At 41.5% G+C, this 23,540-nt stretch overlaps 1 protein-coding gene across 1 annotated transcript in view; it reads left to right on the forward strand.

Moving 5' to 3' along the window:
- The window catches only part of SGCD (sarcoglycan delta), a 407,112-nt gene that overhangs the window by 234,448 nt on the left and 149,124 nt on the right, over positions 1 to 23,540 (forward strand). Inside the window, exon 4 of the mRNA XM_061188369.1 lies at positions 17,942 to 18,029. Coding sequence (XP_061044352.1) covers positions 17,942 to 18,029 — 88 coding nt within the window. The remainder of the gene's footprint in view (positions 1 to 17,941; positions 18,030 to 23,540) is intronic.

The raw sequence follows: 23,540 nt of genomic DNA on the forward strand, positions 1-23,540 counted from the left end.
ATAAGAACCTGCTGTATCAAAAATAAAATTCAAAACAAATATATATATACCACATTTTTTTTAATCCATTTATCTGTTGCTGGGCATCTGGATTGTTTCCACCCTTTGGTTATTGTAAACAGTGCTACCATGAACATTTGTGTAAAGTTTTTGTTTGTTTTTTTAACATCTGTTTTCAGTGTTTCGGGGTCTATACCAAGGAGTAGAATTGCTGGATGATATGGTAATTCTATGTTTCACTTACTGAGGGGCTGACAAACTGTTTTCCATAGTGGCTGCACCAATTTTCATTCCCAACAATACATTTTTATATTTTACATTCATGATATTCCTGATTATGAACATATTGTATATTCATGTATATTCATGATTTTTAAATTGTTGTGAAAATAATGCATGCTCATTTCTTTCTTTCTTTTTTTTTTTTTGAGCAAGAAAATTAAAATCACATATTATCTGCCACTTCTTAAGAGCTGTAAGGACTCAGGGAGCATGACATGAAGGTCCCAACACTGCGTTTAGATTACGAGCCTGGGTTCTAAGTCAGGTTCCATGTGACCTGGGGATTATTACTGCTTCACCCTTCTGTAAATCTGATAATTAGATGAATACAAAGTGCAAACAGTGCCTCAAGTTTGAAATATTTTGTTTTAATACTCCCTTTCCTTTTCTGCCTACCCTTCATGAATTACCCGTCCAGGTGGACCTGGTCTCGGATCCCATATGGAATTAGTGCTCATGTCCTCCTTTTGAATCAACAGTTACCTACCGTGTCTCTATTCTCCACTAGCCTAGTTCTCCGTGGCAGCTGATGAGGCAGGCTTACGTGGTAGGAGCGGTCTCAACCATGGGCCCTTCAGACACCTTTTGCGGTCTAGGTGCCTTCCACGCCTCCTTAATCACTCCAGAGAGTCATCTACTCTGCCTAGACACAAATGCTACGCAAGACACTCTTCTTGTCCTTACTGTTTCTACATGTTGAGTTCTTACTGTTTACTAGGCACTGTGCTGTATGTCTTGCATACGTTATTTTACTAGTCACAGCAACCTATGAGGTGGGTACTTTTCTCCCTCCACTTTATAGGTGAGGCGACTCAGACACAGAGAGGTTAAGTTGCACACTTGCGTTCACACCACTAGTGAATAGAAGAGCCATGGTCAGCTCATCTTCCTAAAATTAGGCTCTTAACCACCATGGACAAGCAGAAATGTTTCACGTCCTCTTAACTCTGCCAGTATGTTGGGGCTGACAGAGCTCATCAGCCATCAACATCAGTGACCTCTAATACCCTTTTAAATATATATATGTTTAAAGGTACAAGCATGATGCTAAATTCCTTACCTGTGCTATTTTAGTTAATCCTTCCAGCTCTGTAAGGGAGCTACTGTTATTATCCCCATTTTTCACGTAATTAGCCCCATTTTTCCAGTTGAGAAAACCCAGGCTGTGTGGTCTAAGGCTCCTAGCTCAGAAATGTCAAAGCTAGGTCTCAGCTGAGGACTGTGTAGCCCCAAAGCCAGACACAACCACAATAGCACAGCACAAGGAAAGGCTTGAGTGACCCAGGGTTTGGAGTCTGGAGGTGGTTGGATTGTTTCTATGTCACTGGGACTGATTTGTTAAGAGGCAAAGCCTCCATCGAGTCCATTAGCATTGGGCTGGGCATATATCTTCCAACACAAATCACATCGCAACTCTCCTACTACATAAACTGGGCATAAGCAGCAACTGGCTTTCTATCCATGTCAGCGACGCCAGCCCCCCTTGCACTTGTTTCTCTCTGCAGGGCTCACATCATCTTTACCCAGACTGTTCCTCAGAGATGCTTTTTGCCTCCTTAGCAGGCCATGCACCGTTCTGTGAAAGGTCAAGATCCAAAGCAAAAGGCCCCATTGATGGAGGGAGGAACACATACAAACAGAGCTGAGGAATGTGTGGGGACAGCCACAAAGCTGGACTTGTTTTTTCTTTGGTTTTTTTTTTAACATGTTTATTGTAATATAATTGCTTTACAATGGTGTGTTAGTTTCTGCTGTATGACAAAGTGAATCAGCTATATGTATATATATATCCCCATATCCCCTCCCTCTTGCGTCTCCCTCCCACCCTCCCTATCCCTCCCCTCTAGGTGGTCACAAAGCACCGAGCTGATCTCCCTGTGCTCTGCGGCTGCTTCCCACTAGCTATATATTTTACATTTGGTAGTGTATATATGTCCATGTCACTCTCTCACTTTGTCCCAGCTTCCCCTTCCTCCTCCCCGTGTCCTCAAGTCCATTCTCTACGTCTGCGTCACAAAGCCGGACTTGTGCTCCTAGGTCTGGGGATGCTCTTGGGCCACTGCAAGGACACCACACATGGAAGAGACCTGTTTGCAAATATGGCCAAAAGTCAGGCAAGTTTGGCCTCCAAAGTTTCTGTAGCAAAGAACAGGAGTGGAAGAGTTTTTATCTGTTGCTTTCTGTGTTAGGAAAAACAAACTTCCGTGAGAAAAGCTCATCCTAACGTTGGTGCTTGTTGGGTTTTAATGCTGTCGTATTGGAATCAGCTTGACCTCTTGTGGAAAAGATGGAGCTGCCTCCTTGCACTGTGGGATCTTTGTGTTTATTGGCTTTCTCAGAACCCTGGTCATGTCTCCCTTCCCCTCCATGAAGATTGCCCTAACTATGCCAGCCAGTACTGAAGACTTCCTTTAATTACAACTCTTACACTTTCTGCTTAGGCTACACCTCCCACAGCAATAGAACAGGGGGACAGTGCTCAAGTCTATAGCCCTGAGTTCTCTCTTTCTGCCGTTTACCAGCATGCAAGCCTGGGCAAGTCGTGCCCCACACCTAGCCTGTCTTCTCATCTATAAAGTGGCCATAACACCTGCTCACTAGGACTGTAAACATTAACCAATCCAGCAGGCATTATTGAGAGTCTATCATGTGTCAGCTTCTCTGCTAAGAAGCCCTTTGATGGTTTTTACAGAGATAAAGCGAGAGATATCTAAGTCATAACATACGTTTTTAAAGCAACCAGTAACATACCATTTCCCCACATAGGTCCTCCCATGTTTTCTGTCAACATGTAGTTTAAGAAAAATAAAGTTATAGGATTAAGTAGATTTTAGAACTCCTAGGTACACAACAGTAAGCAGATTATGTTGATGTGGGACTTCTTAGAGCTGATGATAGACGAACAAGTACTCTGCAGCTAAAAGGTAGAGGAAGTAATGTTGAATTTCCTGAGTTTTTTTCCCCCCACAAAATCTTTTTGGTGCAGGTTTTTATTTTATTTTGAAGGATGGCTACTCACCTATTATGGAAAATTTTTCTGCGGAACACTAGGAAATACCAGAAAGGAGGTTCAGTCAGTTACTGAAGCTAGCATCGTGTTATGTACTGTGAAGATGAAATTGTCACCTGAGATAATGTTAGGAGAGTGCATTGGACATTGTCAGGTGACCCTTCACAGTCTGTCTCTGATGTCATATTGGTTTTGGATTCTTACTTGAATCTTAATGTTATCTTTCCAAATACAGCAAAGGCTCTGGATTACCTCTTACACTGCCATTACAATTTCTAGCCCTGTATTGGGTGCATAAAAGGGTAACCAGTTGAGCTCTGACCTTGGCTTCCTCAGCCAAGCAGGTATAAAACATCTGCCCCTTTACGCATCCCCAAAGCAATCTCTGCAATAGCTATACTCCCTCAGAATTGAGTCCAGGTTACAATATGTCCCTTTGGGCTCTTTGGTTGGAATGTGGAAGAAGTCATTCTTAGCCAAGGTATCCCAATGAACCCTCAGATCTGACCTTACCCCCAAAGAGGAAAATGTATCAGCATTTTCTTTTCTCCTATGGAGATAGCTACATTTCAGGAACATTGAGTAGCAAATTAAATTAATTCATAATTTTATGTCTCCTGCTGACTTGTTTATTGTATATGTAATTAGAACCCCTCCCTTCCACCAGCCTTTGGACACACCCACACACATACCCATACACACAGACCAGAAGAACCACTGACTTCTCTTCCTGAGAAGTTTTGTTGAATTCTTTGTAACCTTCAAACTATGAGAAATTTAACTTGAGATGTTACCTTTAAGTTAACGATTGCATTATATGTCTCCCTCTCACAGGATCCCCAATGATGATTTCTAGAGAAAGTAGAAAGCAAAATTTAAGCTGCCAGAAAGGATCAACATGAAAATGCACAGATTTCTGTGTGAGTTTTGTCAGCTGAGATAGTTTGTGAACATTTTTCTAAAGGAGCTTTTAGTATTCATTGTGGATGTGCAGTGGAACTTAAAAGATAGGATGTAGGGTGGGAAGAAATGCCAACTCTGCACCTCAATGTATCAGACTCTGAAGCAGTTCATACTTACCGTGTCCCAAGCTGAATTCTTAAGTCCCCAACCTCCCTCCTACCAGACTCTCCCCTCAAATATTCTCTCTCTCCCCCACTGTTCTCTGTCTCAGTAAATGGCCTACAACCTCTCCAAATGCCAAGAAACATAAGAGCCATCCTGGACTCTTCCCCTTCCTCATTACCAAGCCCAATCAGTCACCAATTCTAAAATATATATGTTTAACCTTTCTGCTCATCTTCCCTACTCCCACTCCAGTTCTAGCTGCCATCCTTTGTCACCTGGATGACAGCAGTAGTTTCTCACCTGGTTTCTCCCATCAAGCGTTGCCTCTTTCTTGTCAGTCCTCACAAGGTAGCCAGAGTGACCATGTTTAGATGAAAATCAGCTCCAGTTACTCCCCTGCTTAAAACACTTTGATGACTTCCCACTTCTGGAGAAAGTCCAGTATCGTTTAAATGGCATCTAAGAGCAAAGAAGGAAGACGGATCTATCAGATATTTAGATGTACCATAGACCATAGAAATAGAAGAGTATAGTATTGATGCCAGAACAGACAGATGGTAGAACAGACTAGAAGGCTCTGATACAGACTCATGTATATTTGGAAAGTAATATAGGATAGTGGTGGCACCACATATTGGCAGGGAAAATAACAATCTCTTGGTAGAGAGCGTTAAGGAAAATGACTTCCATTTGTATTCCCACCTAAACTGTATACAAAAGTAGATTCCAATGGCAATGAAGACTTAGTATGAGAAGTGAAACTCAAATGTGAGTAGAAGAGAATATGGAAAAAGAACTAAGGCAGGAAAGGATTTCTTTATGAAACCCCAAGGAACCATCCTTAAGGAGAAACAAATGAGTTTTCTTACATCAAAGTCAAACATTCCCATTTATCAGAGGACAGCATGGGCTGAGTTAGCAAAGCTGATGGCAGACTTTGGGGACATGTTTTCCCTCTCCCCGTTGATCTTTAAGCTCCATCTACATTTTCCTTTCTCTCTGTCCCTTAAATATACCAAGCTCCCTCCTGCCTCAGGGCCGGTATACATGTCTGTCACTGTCTGAAAAGTTCTTTCTCCTCTGGTTTAGTTAATTCCCATTCACCCCTATGATCTCAGCCAAAATGCCTCTCCCTTAGGAAGGCCTTTGTTGACTGCTCAGATTAGGATAGGTTTTCCTTGCGTGTGTGCTCATTTCAACTTCTACTTCCTGTTCATTGTACTCGTTGTAATCGCAATTATATAATCTTTTACGGAACTCAACTTCACGTCCATCCTCCCTACTGGGGGCTGTAAGCTCCAGGAGAGCAGAGGCTACCTGCTCAGTACATAGCACAGTGCTTTATGCCTAGAAGTTATCTTTAAAATGTTAATGGAATGAACAAATGGCAATTGAAAGAGGGCATATTCCATACCACGTGCCAGACGGGTGCTACAAGCCCGGGGCACGGGCTTAATTTAACCTTCAGGTCAGCAAGAATTGGGGATAACGATGTGTGCCCCTGCTTCTCCCTGTCATCTGAAGTCTCAACATCTCAACTCTCATTTGTATCACCTACAATTCCTTGCACTCAGTAGGTGGTGAACAAGTATTTGTTGACTACAGGTCTATACTGCCTCCTCCCAGCACTCTCAGTTTCCTGTGTTTACACTGTCACATCAGCCATGCTTAATGGCTTGCCTTTTGAAAACTCTCTTTGAGAGTTGATGTCAGCCTTCATTTATTTACTTCTTTTGTTGACAACTCTCACTCTCAGTTGACTCTTAATTTGATCTGAGTATTCAGTTATTCAGCAAATATTGATTGAAAGCCTAGTGAGTGCCAGGAATGTGCCAGACACTAGGAAAGCTGGCAGTCCCCTTCCAGTTTTTTTTTAAATTATTTATTTATTTATTTATTTATTTATTTGGCTGTGTCAGGTCTTAGTTGTGGCGCATGGGCTTAGTTGCTCCGCGGCATGTAGGATCTTCCCGGACCAGGGCTCGAACCCGTGTCCCCTGCATTGGCGGGCGGATTCTTAACCACTGTGCCACCAGGGAAGCCCTTTGTCATGTTTTTAAAAGGATCAATTCAGAGACAACTAAAGCATCCTATTTAAAGTAATAATGGTAATGGAGACATTTGATGCTTGCTGAGGGTAAACTTACAAAGTACCTTTTGGGATGATTTTAATGACGAATACAAGTTTGTGTCGGTTTGATTTTTCTAGTCATGTCAAGAGTTAGTATTAGAAATAGACTCACAGACATAGAGAACAGACTTGTGGTTGCCAAGGGGGCAGGGGGGAGGGAAGGATTGGAAGTTTAGGGTTAGCAGATGCAAACTGATACATATAGAATGGATAAACAATAAGGTCCTACTGTATAGCACAGGGAACTATATTCAATATCTTGTGATAAACCATAATGGAAAAGAATATAAAAAAGAATGTATGTGTATGTATAACTGAATCACTTTGCTGTGCAGCAGAAATTAACACAACATTGTAAATCAACTATACTTCAACTAAAAAAAAAAAAAGAATATTATTTAGTGAACATTGATCACTACAGCCAGTACATTGTGATTCCTACCACAAAGAAGCTGGCGACTTCTGATTACCCTGTTTTCTGTAAACTGACCAGGGGAGAATGGTAGCGTATAAAGAGCCCTGCATAGAGAACTGGCTGTGAGAGGCCCGTGCACTCTTGTTTATTTTAGTATTCCTAAAGATAAAATCCCATGGAAATAAATTTGTTTAGGCGAGAATTTTCTAGTAACATGATCCACCCCAGAGTGAAATCACATGTCCATGATGTATTAAGCTTCCTGCCTTCGCAGAGATGAGTGCCTTTCTGAGGTCTCTTCCTAAAGTTCTAGATCTTGGAATTTGGCAGCCTAATATAGCTTTCCAAAAAAACACTAAAAAATTTTTTTGAAAGGTTTAAATATACAGACAAGTTGTAAAGATCATGCAGAGCATTCTTGTATATCTCGTAGCCAGTCTCCTCTATTACTAGTATAGAACATTGGTATGGTACTTTTGTCACAGTTAATGAACCAATACTGACACACTATTACTAACTAAAATATATCCTTTTTTCAGATTTTTCTTAGTTTTTATGTAATGTCCTTTTAATATCCAAGGATCTCATCCAGGATACCACATTATGTTTATTTGTCATGTTTCTTTAGGTTCTACTTGGCTGTGACAGTTTCTCAGACTCTCCTTGGTTTTGATGCCCTTACCATTTTGAGGAGTACTGGTCAGGTGTTTTGCAAAATGACCCTCAATTAAGATTTGTCTGATGATTTTCTCATAATTAGATGGAGGTAATGGGTTTTTAAGAGGAAGACCACAGAGGTAAAGTGTCCCTCTCTTCACATTTTTCAAGGGTGCATACTATCAACATGACTTATCACTGTTAATGTTGACCTTCGTCACCTGGCTGAAGGGGTGTTTGTCAGATTTCTCCACTGTGATGTTCCTATTCCCTATTTCATGCTGTATTCTTCCAAAGGAAGTCACTATGTGCAATCCATCTTTAAGGAATAGGGAATTAACTATGAAAATTGTTTGGAATTCTTCTATATAGGAGATTTGTTTTTTCTGTTCCATTTATCTATTTAATCATTTATGTATATCAGAATGGACTCATGGATATTTATTTTATGTCTTGGGTTATAATTCAGTGCTACAATATTTATTTTGTTGTTCACATTGTCCCAGCTTGGCCATTGGGAACTCTTTTAAGTTTGTCTCCTGTGTCCCTTTGACATGCTCCCCCATAATTGTGGGGTGTTTTTCTGTTTGTTTTTTTATTTGTTTTTGAGCACTTCATTCCTTTCTGGCACTGCACGATGTTCCAGGCACATCTTTCCTATTTCTTGCCCCTGTCCTAGAATCAGTTGTTTTCCAAGAAGCCTTCCTACTATAGGGTTTGTCTGTTTCCTTGTTATAGTTTATGTAGCATTTTGGTAGCCACTGTGCTAGGCCCTTGACATATACTGTCTTTTTTTAATCCTCATATCAACACTGTTAGGTAGCCTTTAACTTCATTTTGTAAATATAGAAAATGAGGCTCAAAGAGTATAAATGATTTACCCAACACCACACAGTTAGTAAAAGTAGAGTTATGATTCAAGCCCAAATCTGACTCCAAAGCTCACGCTCTGAACTGTTACTCCACAGGCCAGGCTCCCCTGTGTTCTCAGTCAGCATTAGGTGGATACTATGCTACTGTGAATTGCTGTGCCTTTTCGTTAGGAGGATAAGGCAGAAGCCAGCGAAATTCTCCTCTGGAAAGATGGCTCAGGATTCCAACCCTGCTGATCCTTTCCTTCTCTGAGCTTCATTCCCACTGAGAGTTGAAAGCCTTCTCTGAATGTGGAAGTTGTTTATGTGCCGTCTTGGGGTTTTCTCTCTTTATCTACATTCCCAGATCAGACTGTTAGCTCCTCAGAGGGCAAAGAAAATATATGAAGATAAGTAACTTCAGAACAGGCTGTGTTGATGCGGCTGGCATCAAAAGCAAATATTAAAATCTGTGCCCTTTATACCGGGAGAGCATAGATCTTGATGGAAGGAATATTGCATTGTTGTCATGGTTATTTTCCATTGACTCAGTCTCCTGCTGGGCAAGGAGCTACTCCAACACAAAGGTCGTATCTTTCCTATTCTCCAGGGCCAAGGACAATATGTAACATGTTCTAGACACCGAGTATATACAAAATGCTTAAGAGAAGCTCTTGGGTCCTGGACCAGACACTACTTGCTCTTGACTTACACACAAGTTTAACCTGCTTTTTCCACTTAGGAAGGCAGAAGTAAGAGGTGGCTCTAAAGATAGACAGATTGATGGCAGTGAGAAATGATAAGTCTCTGCTTCATTCAAAAAGACAGTAAATGGAAAACAAAACTGAAAAGGAATAAACTTACATGGTCATAGAGAAAGAGAAAAAATGATGGAAAGGGCTGATGGAAAGTGGGTTGATGAGAGGGGGCTGACCTGGCAGAGCTGGAATCTACAAATGTGCAGTGAAGGAAGCAAAATAAATAAATAAATAGAGTGAGAGAGGATCCATGATACAGAGCCCTGGAAAGGCTCTGGAAATAGATGTCCCTGATGAATTGAGAGCCACTGTCCAGAATGAATGGAACAGGGTTACTTATCCACAAAGCACTTGAGGCACAGTGCCTTGGGCCAACAATAGTCATGATGCACTCTGGAGTGAGGCTGACAAAAAGGACTGGTTGGAAAATCTGCAAAAAGACCAGTTAAACTCAGCATCTATACCCAGATCCCATCCCCAATTGACCCGGCTAGGAAGTACCTCTTCCCAGCCTAGCAGAAGATAGGAGGATTGTGATCTAGAAAGTTAAACCATCCAGAAGTATTGAAAAGCCTTCTCTAAATAGAAAGGAGGCAAAAATCTGTAGGAGAGAGAAAATTGCAACTGGAAAATAAATCACTTAAATGAGCCAGTACATAGATTTAAAAAAAATTTTTGTGTGTGAAAGTGATGATTAACTGCAATGAATAGCAAAAGGATAAACATGAAGATGTTAAAGAGGAAATACAAATCATAAAATACTGGGGAGGGCAGTAAGAAAATGTAGATTTTTTTTTTTAAATGTGTTTGAGCCTATATTACTATCAGTCTAAAGCAAGTAAATATAATAATGGGTTAACATACTTGAAAAACAAAACAGGATAACTACAAATCAAAAACATACAACAGATTCACAAAAACTAGAAAGAAGAGAACTCAAGTATAATACAGAAGAAAACCATCAAACCACAAAAGGAAAAACAAAAACAAAAAGAAAGGAACAAGAAGAAATACAAAATCAACTGGAAAACTGGGTTCAAAATGGCAATAAATACATACCTATCAATAATTACCTTAAATGTCAATGGACTAGATGCTCCAATCAAAAGACATAAAGTGGCAGATTGGATAATAATATTCTGTCTACAAGAGACCCACTTTAGGGCAAAGGACACATGTAGATTGAAAGTGAAGGGATGGAAAAAGATATTTCATGCAAATGGAAATGACAAGAAAGCAGGGGTAACAATACTCATATCAGACAAAACAGACTTTAAACAAAGACCATAAAGAAAGATAAAGAAGGACACTATATAATGATAAAAGGATCAATATGAGAATAGGATATTACAGTCATTGACATATAGCACCCACTATAGGAGCATCTAAATACATAAAACAGATACTAACAAGCATGAAGGGAGAAATTGATGGGAACACAAAAATAGTAGGAGACTTTAACAGCCCACTCACATCTATGGAGAGATGTTCTAGACAGAAAATCAGTAAGGCAACAGAGATCCTAAATGACACAATGAAACAGTTAGACTTAATTGATATTTTCAGGACATTATATCAAAAAAAAACCCACCGCACAATACATATTCTTTTCAAATGCACATGGAACGTTCTCTACTATAGATCACATACTAGGACAGAAAACAAGCCTCAAAAGATTTAACAGGAGAGAAATTACTTCAAGCATCTTTTCTGACCACAATGGCATGAAACTAGAAATCAACCATAGAAAAAGAAATGAGAAAAAAAAGATTATTTAGAGACTAAACAACATGCTACTGAAAAACCAATGGGTCAATGATGAAATCAAAGAGGAAATTAAAAAATACCTTGAGGCAAATGACAATAAAAACACAACCAAACAAAAATCTGTGGGTTGCAGCAAAAGCAGTACTACGAGGGAAGTTCATAGTGATACAGAAAAATCTCAAACAACCTAACCAACCACCTAAAAGAATTAAAAAAAGAAGAGGAAACGAAACGTAAAGTCAGTAGAAGGAAGGAAATGATAAAGATCAAAGAGAAAATAAATAAAATAGAGATTTTAAAAAATAGAAAAAAATCAATAAAACCAAGAGCTGATTTTTTTGAAAGGGTAAACAAAATCAACACACCTCTGGCCAGCCTCACCAAGAAGAAAAGAGAGAGAACCCAAATAAAATAGGAAATGAAAGAGGAGAAATAACAACTAATAACACAGAAATACAACAACAACAACAACAAAAACCTGTAAGAGAATACTATGATCAATTTTATGCCAACAAATTTGACAACCTAGAAGAAATGGGCAAGTTTCTAGAAACATACAGTCCACCAAAACTAAACAAAGAAGAAATAGATAATTTAAACAGACTGATCACTAGAAGTGAAATAGAATTTGTCATTAAAAAACAAAAACAAAAACAAAAAAACTCCCTGAAAACAAAAGTCCAGGACCAGATGGCTTCACTGGGGAAGAACTTACACCAGTCCTTCTCAAACTCTTCCAAAAGATTGAAGAAGAGGAAGCACTCCCAAAGTCATTCTATGAAGCCATCACCCTGATATCAAAACCAGACAAAGACACTACAAAAAGAAAATCACAGGCAAATATCTTTGATAATATATTGGGTTGGCCGAAACGTTTGTTCGGATTATTCCGTAGAATGTTATGGAAAAACCTGAACGAACGTTTTGGCCAACCTAATAGATGCAAAAATTCTCAACAAAGTATTAACAACAAAACCCAACATCACATAAAAAAGATCATATGGCACAATCAAGTTGGATTCATCCCAGGGTCACAAGGATAGTTCAGACTATGCAAATCAATCAGTGTGACACATTACATCAACAAATGAAAAGACAAAAATCACCTGATCATCTCAATAGGTACAGGAAAAGCATTTGACAAAATTCAGTATTCATTCATGATAAAAACTTACCAAAGTGGGTATAGAGGGAATGTATCTCAACATAATAAAAGCTATTTATGACAAACCCACAGCCAACATAATACTCAGTGGTGAAAAGCTGAAAGCCTTCATGCCAAAATCTGGAACATGATAAGGATGCCCACTCTCACTGCTTCTATTCAACACAGTATTGCAAGTCCTAGACCCAGCAGTCAGGCAAGAAAAAGAAACAAAATGTATTCATTTTATTTGTAGTGAGGTGGATGGACCTAGAGTCTGTCATACAGAGTGAAGTGTCAGAAAGAGAAAAACAGATACCGTATGCTAACATGTATATTTAGAATCTAAAAAAAAAAAAAGGTTCTGAAGAACCTAAGGGCAGGACAGGAATAAAGACGCAGACGTAGAGAACGGACTTGAGGACACGGGGAGGGGGAAGAATAAGCTGGGACGAAGTGAGAGAGTGACATGGACATATATACACTACCAAATGTGAAATAGATAGCTAGTGGGAAGCAGCCGCATAGCACAGGGAGATCAGCTCGTTGCTTTGTGACCACCTAGAGGGGTGGGATAGGGAGGGTGGGAGGGAGATGTAAGAGGGAGTAGATATGGGGATATATGTATACGTATAGCTGATTCACTTTGTTATAAAGCAGAAACTAACACACCATTGTAAAGCAATTATACTCCAATAAAGATGTTAAAAAAATAAAAATAAAAAATAAAATGTAAAATTGTCATTATATGCAGATGATGTGATACTATATATAGAAAACCCTAAAGACTCCACACAAAAACTAGTAGAACTGATAAACGAATTTAGCGTGGTAGCAGGATACAAGATTAACATACAGAAATCTGTTGCATTTCTTTGCACTAACAATGAAATGTCAGAAAAAGTTTAGAGAGTTTAGGAGTTTAGAGAATTCCTCTTTGATGAAACTAGCCCACAGGTACTGACTGCCCACAGATACTGACATTTGAAGGTTTTCCATTGAATTAGCCAATTCGCTATGGCAAGGTTTACTCTTCCAGAAACCCAGAGCTTCCAAAGAGCATTTTTATTTCGTCTAAGAGAGGATAGTGTGTCAGTGAAACATAGAAGGGATGGTATAAAATGAAGTTTCAAAGAATAAGAAAAAGCTCTTGAAAATTACAAGTACTGTAGTAAAATTTTTTTAAAAAATCAGCAGAAATATTGGAACTTAAAGCTGAGGTTATTTCCCAGAATATAGAACCTAAAGAAAAAGGATTCAACATTAGGAGGAAAAAAACAAAAGTAGAAAATAAAGCATTTTTTTTTAATGAAGCATTTATTGACTCTACAAAAAGAAAAAAAAAGTGTACAAGAAAGAAAAAGGAAATGTAATCAAAGAACATGACTTCGCTCAGCTGTGGACAATATTACGCATAATCATAATAATGTAGATTCTGAATATTGATTTGACCAAAATTGCATGGAAGAGTCCATACCATTGGAGAAATTCAGTGGATAACGTCTAAAGTCGATAGATAAGAGATAGCACAGAAGTATATTTTGGGCCATGGGGAGGGAAGTACCTGAAGGAGAATCCTGGCAAGTTGAAAGCTCTTTGCTTTCAAGGTGGTGAGAGGTATGAACCACTGCTCTTCAAGATAAGCTTTGTAGTATTTCATGTTTATATGGACTGCCTTCATATGAGAACAAATAATACATTTCAAAAAATCAGATACACTAATTTTAAAATGTCAGCATGATGAAGCCATTTAGTGTTCAAATAGCCACATGCATACAGTAGTCCCTGGAAAGCATTGTGGGGTAAATAATGTTCATTGCAGTGGTCTTGCGTCATCAAGAAAATGTGTGATTCTGTTCTGCATGTTCTGCTCTAGAGAAACAGATACGATGGGGGTTCTTCTCCATCCAAATGCTGCATGCTGTACTTGTTTGGGGAGAGTACTGATGTGGCATGTCCTGATCTCCCAAAGTGGGAGAAATGGTGTGTGTCCCCCTTCCTCATGTCCCAAGCAGCCTCACCCTGTGTCCAGGAGAATCTGGGCTGATTGGCCACAGACTGACTTGCTCCGGTCCAGAGCTCTGATAATCATCATCAAACACCCTCGGGTTTGCCAGACTCCTCCCTTTCCGCCAGGCGGGGCTGAGCCTCCCTTGGGTTCCCCATAAGCCCCTTGTCCTTGGATGGTTGCCTTGAAGTCATTTAGTGAAAGTCACTGGCCCCAGAGCAGGCTATCCTGTGGCAGAAATTAACCTCCCCAGGCCCAGAGGCTGCAGTGGTGAGTGGGAGGGAGACAGGAAAGAGAAGCAGCTGAGAGAGCAGAATTTAGCCTCTCCTCATAAAGTGTTTCCCCTACTGGTTCTGATACCACAGAGACCGCAGGGATGCTTCGCTTGGCTGCTATTTCCTGGTTTAACCTCAGTAAAGCGAGCCAGAGAGCCAAATAAAATGGCACTAACCCAGCTGAGTCAGAGTTTGTTAGCTGGTGGTTTGTGCTCTTTTCCTGGTAATCTTTCTGTTATCAGGTACTGTATATGGGAGGATTATAGCAAGCTGTCCCAGGCTAGAATGAGGCTCTTTGTTTAAACCCTTATGTAGCAAAGACTGTTTCCCAACGTGTTAAGCATCATAGACCAATTAATGCTATATGTTAATAGTTTGACCTAGCAATAAAAAGGAATGGCTGGCTTTATTTAATCTCTTGCTACAAACCTTGATCAAAGCTGTAGAGATTTTTTTTTTCCTCAATAGAATTTTGTGAATATTAAGGGCAGGCAGATACGTTTGAAGATACTGGGATTTGAAAGATAATAGTGAACCGGCCACTAAAGGGAGATCCTTTGAAATCTGGAAACAGAATATTCGATGTAAAGGATACCCCTGACTTAGTTCACACATAGGTTATAAGGATTAGGTAATACAAAGAAAGGTCATCCTTTTCCTCCTCCCTCCTTTCCCCCTCCCCCCTCCTCTTCCTCTCTTTCCCCCTCCGTCTCCCCTCCTCTTCCTCTCTTTCCCCCTCCTCCTCCTCCTGCCTCTGTCACTAACCTGCCCTGTCTGCCCCCTCCCCTAACCCTACCAACTACAGAGGACTTACTGTGTGCCTGGAACACAGTTCATTACATAGAGAATTTAATAATTTTAATAAGATGTGTCTTTTAATAATTTAATAATAATATGTGCAACATCACATATCAAGAAACTTAAGTTACTTGCCCAAAGCCACCCAACTGGGAGGTGGTAGAGTGGAGCTTGGAAACTAGGTAGCTTGACTCCAGGGCTTCTACTGTGTGCGTGGCTCATAGCGAGGGCTCAGCTATGTCAGCCCTGTGCTGCTGCTGATATCGATGTTGCAGAGAATGAACCACAGAATGATTAAGTGATTTGCTCAAGGTCGCACACTGGTCAGTGGCCATGGAGTTTATCCAGTTGTCTGATTCCGGGTCACCCCTCTCTCTGCAGTGCCAGGTTGCTCAATATATGAAGAGTTAGTGCTTTAACTTCTAGAAACCTATATCCTCCTAGGCAGGTTCCAGGTTCTGAATTCTCACATTGCTTGAATTGTTTGTAAGTTTGAAGTAGCACAGTTAAGCCCTGCCAGAAGCAATGGCAAAGAAACTATTTTAGGTTAATATCTGTTTCCTAATGGATGGGAAAAAACAAAAAAAACAAAAAAACCTGTGTCAATATTAGATTCAATGTATTTCTTCTTCCCTGATCCAAGTAATAAACAAAAAACAAAACAGAGCAAAAAAACCTTTATTCATCAGGCAAAATTTTAATTTCAAGCTACGGGGTGGGGGGGGGAGGGGCACAGTGAATCAGTGGTTGCCCAGATGTGGCAGGAGTTCTCTCTCTCCTCAACAATAGGACAAGAGCTCTCACCCAAGGTTAACTGGTTTCTCAGGGCTTGAGCGGGTCAGTCATCCATTTCAGCAGTTAACCTTGGGTGAGAGGGACCATGGCTCTAGACCATCAGTGTGTGGAAGACGCCTTGGTGGTGGCTGCCCCATCCACCTCCTCCGCTTGTGAAAAACCACCTCAGACCTTGGCCCGAGCCGCCTGTCAGCACAGCTCTGCCACTCCACCATCTGCAGGCCCTGGGCTGGGCCCATGAATCACCTGTTTTCGAAGAAAAGAGACATGAGACAGTCAGCCCACAACCATCCTTGTTTTCTCACTCCATCTTCGGAAAAGCCTATCTACATTCTGTTCCAGGTTCAGTTCAGCATGACCATCCCCTTTGCGTCTCACTCCACAGCCTTCAGCCAGGGACAGCCTCCCCCTTCAGGAAAGTTCCCGCACACTGTTTGCTGCTCTCTAATCACCCTTACGGTCCTCTGCCTGGTGTTGTAGGTGTGTGTGCTGCGTCATTGTCCCCACTGGAACGTAAGACTTTGAAGGTGAAAAGGGTCTTTCCTATCTTCATTTTCCTGACAACTCGTGGCGCAATGGTTTTTCTGTATTTGGGACTCGATTCATAGTGGCTTTACTGAATTTTCAGGCAGGTACATGCCATGTGGTAACGAGGGTTTGTAAAGACAAGGATGACTTCCCACATTCTTCTTCCTAATAACCATCTGGTTACTGACATATTTTGTCAGAGATTCGTCCTTTTGTTTATGGCTTTAGTTTACTCCAAGAAAGGAAGAACGTCTAAGCTGGGGGTTGGCACAATATGGCCTATGGGCTACATCCAGCCCTCTGCCTGTTCTCATCTGGCTGGTGAACTGAGATAGTTTCTACATTTCTAAATGTTTGGTGGGGGAAAGGCAGGGGGAGGAAGAGTAATATTTTATGACAAAATAAGATTATATTAAGTTTAAAATTATATGAAATCAAAATGTCATTATCCACGAAGAAAGTTTTACTGGAATACAGCCATACCTATTTGTCTATGTATTGTCTATGGCTCCTTTGCACTAAAGCAGAAGATTTGAATAGTTAACACAGAGATGATATGTCCCACAAAACCTAAAATATTTATTATCAGGCCCTTTATAGAAAAAGTGTGCCAGCCTCTGTTCTGAGTCATTCTCAGAAATGTCTGCCAGCATGTGGAAGGGGGATCAGGTGCCCTTTTTGATTAAAGCGAGATGGGTTGAAGGCACAGGATGCCTGGAGGAAAAGAAATCTGGAGAAAGAAAAGGAAGAAAGGGGAGGCAGAGGGCACCTTGGAGATGCTGGATCCTCCTGGGTTTTGTATCCATGCGTGGCAAACATTCTACAAAAAGATTTCCATCTTCCTGGGGAGCACCTGTATTGTCACAGCCAGTGGACCTGCTGGAGGGGGAAACCTGGAGTGTTTTCCACAAGCATTTTCCTCTCCACTAAGAACTCTGCATAGTTCTTCGGAGAAACTGTGAACTAGAAAGGGTGAGAGTAGGAGATTATCATTCACTCCTGATCGTTCCGTGTACCAGAGCTAACTAACATCTACAGTAAGATCTAAAGGGCTCTGTGTCCTTGTTGTCTTTGATTCAACAAATTTGTGTGTGTGTGTGTGTGTGTGTGTGTATGAAATCTCTTTGGAGTGTGTCTGTCTATCTGTGTGTCTCTTTGGGGAAAATCCATTCTGATTGAATGCCAATTAATTATCATGTATGTGGGGATCATTAAACATTTAGAATTTTCAAAGAAAGATACATCAATTAGAACTTGGCTAAGATCAGCTCAGCCCCATGGAGAGTGGGGATTACAGTTTTGTTTAGAAATCTGCTGCCACCATATATAAAATATACAAACAATAGGACCTACTGTATAGCACAGAGAACTATACTCAATATCTTGTAATAACCTGTAATGAAAAAAAAAATCTGCTGCCATTTTCATATGTTTCTCTATTTTTCTTATTACAGGGTAATGCCCTGTACTTCAAATCTGCCAGAAATGTGACAGTGAACATCCTCAACGAACAGACTAAAGTCCTAACTCAGCTGATAACAGGTAAGAAAAGAAAGAACTTAGCAGTGTCTGGTCCAGGGTAAGCACTCAAAAAACATACCATGGAAGGTTGAATGAAACACCATGTGATGTATCTAAAGAAAGGAAAGTCTGCTCGCACATTTTACAGTGTCGGAAAAGAGAACAAAGCATGTGTTCCCTGATGCTACTCAAGGGCAGAGTCTCATCCTATACACACCTTTAACGTATGCAAATCTGATGATACTCGTGTAGGGGGTGGGGAGGAAGAATCAACTGTTTTTCACGTAGCATGGCCCCTAAACACCAGCTGCTTCAGCTGGAGCTCAACCACGGCAAAGCTCTCTGCTCCAGTGCCAGAGGAAAAGCTGGCTGTGTTGTATTGACTGGAAGAGAGCACGGTATACACAGAACCATGCACATCATACTTTATGGGTTGTAAAAGGGATTTGTAATGGTAGTTTGAATCCATGCCATATTTGCCGTACGTGCTGACTTTGAACCTAGCTCAATTGCGAGATGCAGATGTACCCCGACTGAATATGTTTGTGTAGTTCCTTTTCATAGAGCAGATCTGCTCCTAACAGCCGTGGAAAACACCCAGTGGGGTTTAAGCTGCACAGTCCTGAAATTTAAACATGGATTGGTTATTCACCATAATGACTGCAATGATGAACATGGCCTCATGGTCACGGTAACATGCTGGGTGGTACGACCAGTGTCCCCTCTGTAGGTTATGAGCAGCGGTAAATAGGAGCTGTTATGCACCTCCACAGCAGAAGGGGAAAGGGGGGCTATGTCTGAACGGCATTGTTACACTTGCAGACAGAAGATGCCATTTGTTTGGCTTCAGGGCCGAAAGAAATGTATACAGATGGACATTTCGAGAAGCCAGTTGCCCAAATGTCCTGAAACATTGCTGGGACTAAAACATCTGGAGCCCCACTAATCCAAATGCCACGGGGAGGCAGGTGCCTTTGTGCCCAGAGTCTTGCTGGGGAAAGAGCCTCACTCTTTCGCCACCAGATGTGTATGTCTGGAGAGCCACAGCCGGTGGGTGACCTAGACTGGCTCCCACTGGAGGAACGGCTATGGCAGAGCCCGTAATCCATAAAACTGCTCTTCCAGCGCGCGCCCAGCTCAGCGGCCTCGCTGCTCTAACATCTGGCCCACAGTCACGATGCTAAATAATTAAATAAACAGCTTCAGTAAGCAGTGATTTAAGTGGTATGCGTGAAAATTGCCTCCAGGAGGGAAATAAATCCGACCTCCAGCTCCCAGATTCCCGAGTTCAAAAGGGACTTATTTAGCCTGATCATTTGATCATTTGCCATTTATTTGCAGTGGGAGATTTGGCTGACTTGAGAGATTTTGTTTTCATAAAGCTGGAACTGGACGAATGACTGTTACTCAGGAAAAGAGTCTCTCTCTCCCCCTCCTTTTTTCTCCTCCTTCCTCCTCCCTCCCCTCCCTCCCTCCCCACCTCCTCCTTTTGCTTCTCTCTTCCGACTTCCCCTTTTCTCCTCCTTCACCCCCTCTTCCCTCCCCCTCTCTCCATCTCCCTTTGTCTCCCTCTGCCTCCCCCTTCTCTCTCGCCTCTCCCCTCTTTCTCTCTGTCCTTTCTTTCTTCCTCCTCCTCCGTCCTCCCATCTCTCCTCTTTCTCTCTCTCCTTTTCCTCTTCTGTTGTTCTCTCCTCTCTCCTGCCTCTCTGCTTCCCCATCTTCTTTCTGTCTCCCCTGACCAGGGCAGGCCCCTGGAGCTGAGACCCCATCCCTACTTCTTAAAGTAAGGCACAAGGTAGCTAATATTAAACAAGATGGGCAGAAAGCCATCCTAACACCAGCCGGCAGCAGCCTTTCAAGATGCCTTCTAGAGAGGATAGTACGTATGTTCAAATAGAATTCCCAGTACATATACCCATGCACGATCACCCCTAAAGTTTCCCTTCAGGGTTCTCCTTTTACATTGATGCACATGGTAGAAAGCACAGAGCAGTTCCAGGAGAAAATATCCTAAGGCCCATTACACTTAGTGGTGGACTTACCTGACAGCAAATCATTTTGCCTAAGCAGCCGGGTTTACCATGGCAGTCCTGAGGATTCAAGAGTTCTCCTGCTTATTACCTAATGATCATGTCTCAAAAGCCCAGAAGAAATTCCATTGTTAGCAATTCAGGTAATCTTTTCACAGGAAACAATGTTTTAAATGATGGTTAAGTTCCCAGGCCAGGCGACACAGGCATACCTGACTCATGCTGCTGCTGATTTAGTATCATCTCAGTAGTAGGTCCAAACAGGGAACCCTCTGACCTGCAAGGAGGAAAGTTGTAGAAGTCTTATACAACATCTAGCCAGAGTGGGGAAAGGCTCCAGGATCAAGGGAGATGAGGAAAGAAATTAGACTGCACGGCCCCCAAGTCCTTCTAGCTCCCACATTCATGGCATTGGCAGGACTGGGAGATGGCCAGTGCATCCTGATGGAGGAGATTAATTAAGGAGGTGCTTCACACGTACACTACTGTGCACAGAAAGGGATTAACTGAAGATTAGTTTCAGGTTACAAATAACGATCTTTTCCATCCCAGAGAGGAAGTGAGCTCACCAAGAGACCTCCTGAGCGAACGCAGGTCTCCAGCTCCATTTACTTTTCTTTGTAGAATCCTTTTTTTTTTTTTAAAGATTTCATCATGTCCAAGGAACTTTGGCAGCCCCAGGTGAAATCAACAAAAGGACAAGCCATCTGCACCATGGAGCCAGCAGTTGGTCTGTGGAGTTTTGGCTAAAACTACCAACTACTGAGCTTTATATACCCAAATGGTTCTGTCCCTGGTAAAGTCCATGTTGTATTCTCAGAAGCCTTGAAAAGCAAGATAACTTAATGGTGTCTTGTGTTCTCTGATGGCTGCAGTCTCTTCAGTACATGCTCCTGTGTCTCACACACCGTTCGTAAGTGCAGAGTAAACTTAGTTTACACACAGACCAGTGTTCTTGACTCCTCAGGGGTGTGTCTCATGGTATTGCCCAAGTCCATGAAAGCAAAGTCCAAGCATTTGTGTGCACAAGTCATACCGCCGTATCTGACTAGATCCAGAGTGGGCAAATTGTGCTCACCCCATGGCCATCCTGAGATCATTCATTCATTCACTCATTCGTTCATTCATTCATTAGCACTAGGCCTCCTGATCTCCAGTCTCCCCCCTAAAAAGAAAAGGTAACAACCTCAAAGCATTGCCAAATAATACAGATTTTACTGAAGGTTTGTTGTGACCAAGAAGACAGCTACATCTTAGCCCTCCCTAAGCAACTTAATCCCAGGCCCTCACTGTACATGTCTCTTCTTTCAGGATTTCTCTCTTCCTTGTCTCCAGCTTCCTAATTCCTCTCATCCTCCAAAAGTTCCTCTCCTAATTGCCCCAGCGTCCTTTTCCTTTCTAGACAAATAAACATCCCTTTTCTGCTATGGAATAATTCCTAGGGCACAGTTCCAGACGCAGATCTGCCATTAGCTCACTTGGTGACCTTGAGGGAGCCCTTGGCTTTGCTTTCACTTGTTCTCACGTACAGTGTGAAGGCAGTCAAAGAAGACAATGTCCAGGTCCCATACCATTTGGAAATGCGTGCTCTGTCTGCTGTTTCCATCCGCCACTCATTAAAGAGCCTTTCCAGGGTGCTTCTTTTTGTCAGAGGGCCAGTGTGGATGTACTGGCAAGAGATCAGTTTTGCTGAATTGACATGATGATGCAAATGAGGGAAGTTCACTCAGAGATGGTCACCATTTTTTCATTTCAATGTGTTGTGACCATTACATTAGAAAAATGGCGATGGTTATGTTCCCAATGGTGATGATAATCACAAGGTCAGTCCCCTACATTTCACAACTCTTTTCTGCCTACAAATTTCTCTTTATAAACACAGTATAATTCAGTCCTTTTAACCTTTCTATGCGGTAGATAGAATCGATGGTAGTAGCACAATTTTGCAGATGCAGAGAATGAGGTTCAGAAAGATCAAATGACTTGCCCAAAGTCACATTACCAGAAAATGAGAGAGTTGGGACATAATTTTGGTCTTCTGATTCTTAGTGTGATAGTCTTGCCAAAGAGGAAAGCGGACATCCAGGGGCTGGCTGGGCTCTATCAGCCAAGCGTTGGTGTTCTGTGTGGACATAAGTGATCTCACAGAACCTCAACACCAGACAAGGCCACTCGTGGCCATGAAGGATGGAGAAAAAACAAAAAGCAAACACAACTCTGATCATGTCTGAACATAGATGAAAAATAGAAACTTTTATCCAAACCACAGGAATCACCAAACTTCCCCCTATCCCCCTATATTATGAATGACTACTGTTTGTTTATCCATTACAGTTTGGCATGGTTCTGGTCTTCCCTACTCTAGATAAGATTTACTAAGATGCTAATCGTAAAATTACTCCCAGTTCCTGACAGCATGTAATCCAGAACAAAACCTTGCTTCCTTAAACCCTGCCTCCAGATGACCTATTATAAGGCCAGATCCTGTAATAAATTCTTTCTTCTTATTGAGAAGCCCTATGGTTCCCCACAGTGTGTGTTCTCTCTCATGGCAATGAGTTAAAAACCCAACTTGTTCAACTCCAAGTGTGTTCCTAGTGATCTTTGCCTGGAAGGCACTGAGGGCCCTTTCACTACTACTTTTTACTAATAAGTGACACTGTCTTGAAAAATAACTAGAAGGAAACAAAAATGCTATACAGTCGGCCCTCCGTATCCACGAGTTCCACATTCCTGTAATCAACCAACTACAGGTAGAAACATTTGGGGGAAAAAAATTCCAGAAAGATCCAAAAAGCAAAACTTGAGTTTGTCCGGTGCTGGCAACTGTTTACATAGTATTTATATTGTCTTTGCAACTATTTACACAGCATACATTGTATTAGGTATCATAAGTAATTAGATAATTTAAAGTATACAGGAGGGGCTACCCTGGTGGCGCAGTGGTTAAGAATCCACCTGCCAATGCAGGGGACACGGGTTCGAGCCCTGGTCCAGGAAGATCCCACATGCTGCAGAGCAGCTAAGCCCATGTGCCACAACTACTGAGCCTGTACTCTAGAGCCCAAGAGCCACAACTACTGAGCCTAAGTGTCACAACTACTGAAGCCCAAGTGCCTAGAGCCCGTGCTCCGCAACAAGAGAAGCCACCACAGTGAGAAGCCTGCACACCGCAACGAAGAGTAGCCCCCGCTCGCCGCAGCTAGAGAAAGCCCGTGCGCATCAACAAAGACCCAATGCAGCCAAAAATAAATTAATTAATTAATTAAATTTATAAAAATAAATAAATAAATAAAGTATACAGGAGAATATGCATAAGTTATATGCAAGTATCACACCGTTTTATATAAGGGACTTGAGCATCCATGGATTTCGATATCCGAGGGGTATCCTGGACCTAATCCCCCACAGATACTGAGAAACAGTTGTATCAGAATCTCCTGGGCAGTTTTGGAAAAAAATATAAGCTTTCTGGACTCTCCCCTCAAATATTTTTCTATGT

The sequence above is a fragment of the Eubalaena glacialis genome, chromosome 4 (genome assembly GCF_028564815.1).
Source record: "Eubalaena glacialis isolate mEubGla1 chromosome 4, mEubGla1.1.hap2.+ XY, whole genome shotgun sequence".
Lineage (NCBI taxonomy): Eukaryota > Metazoa > Chordata > Mammalia > Artiodactyla > Balaenidae > Eubalaena > Eubalaena glacialis.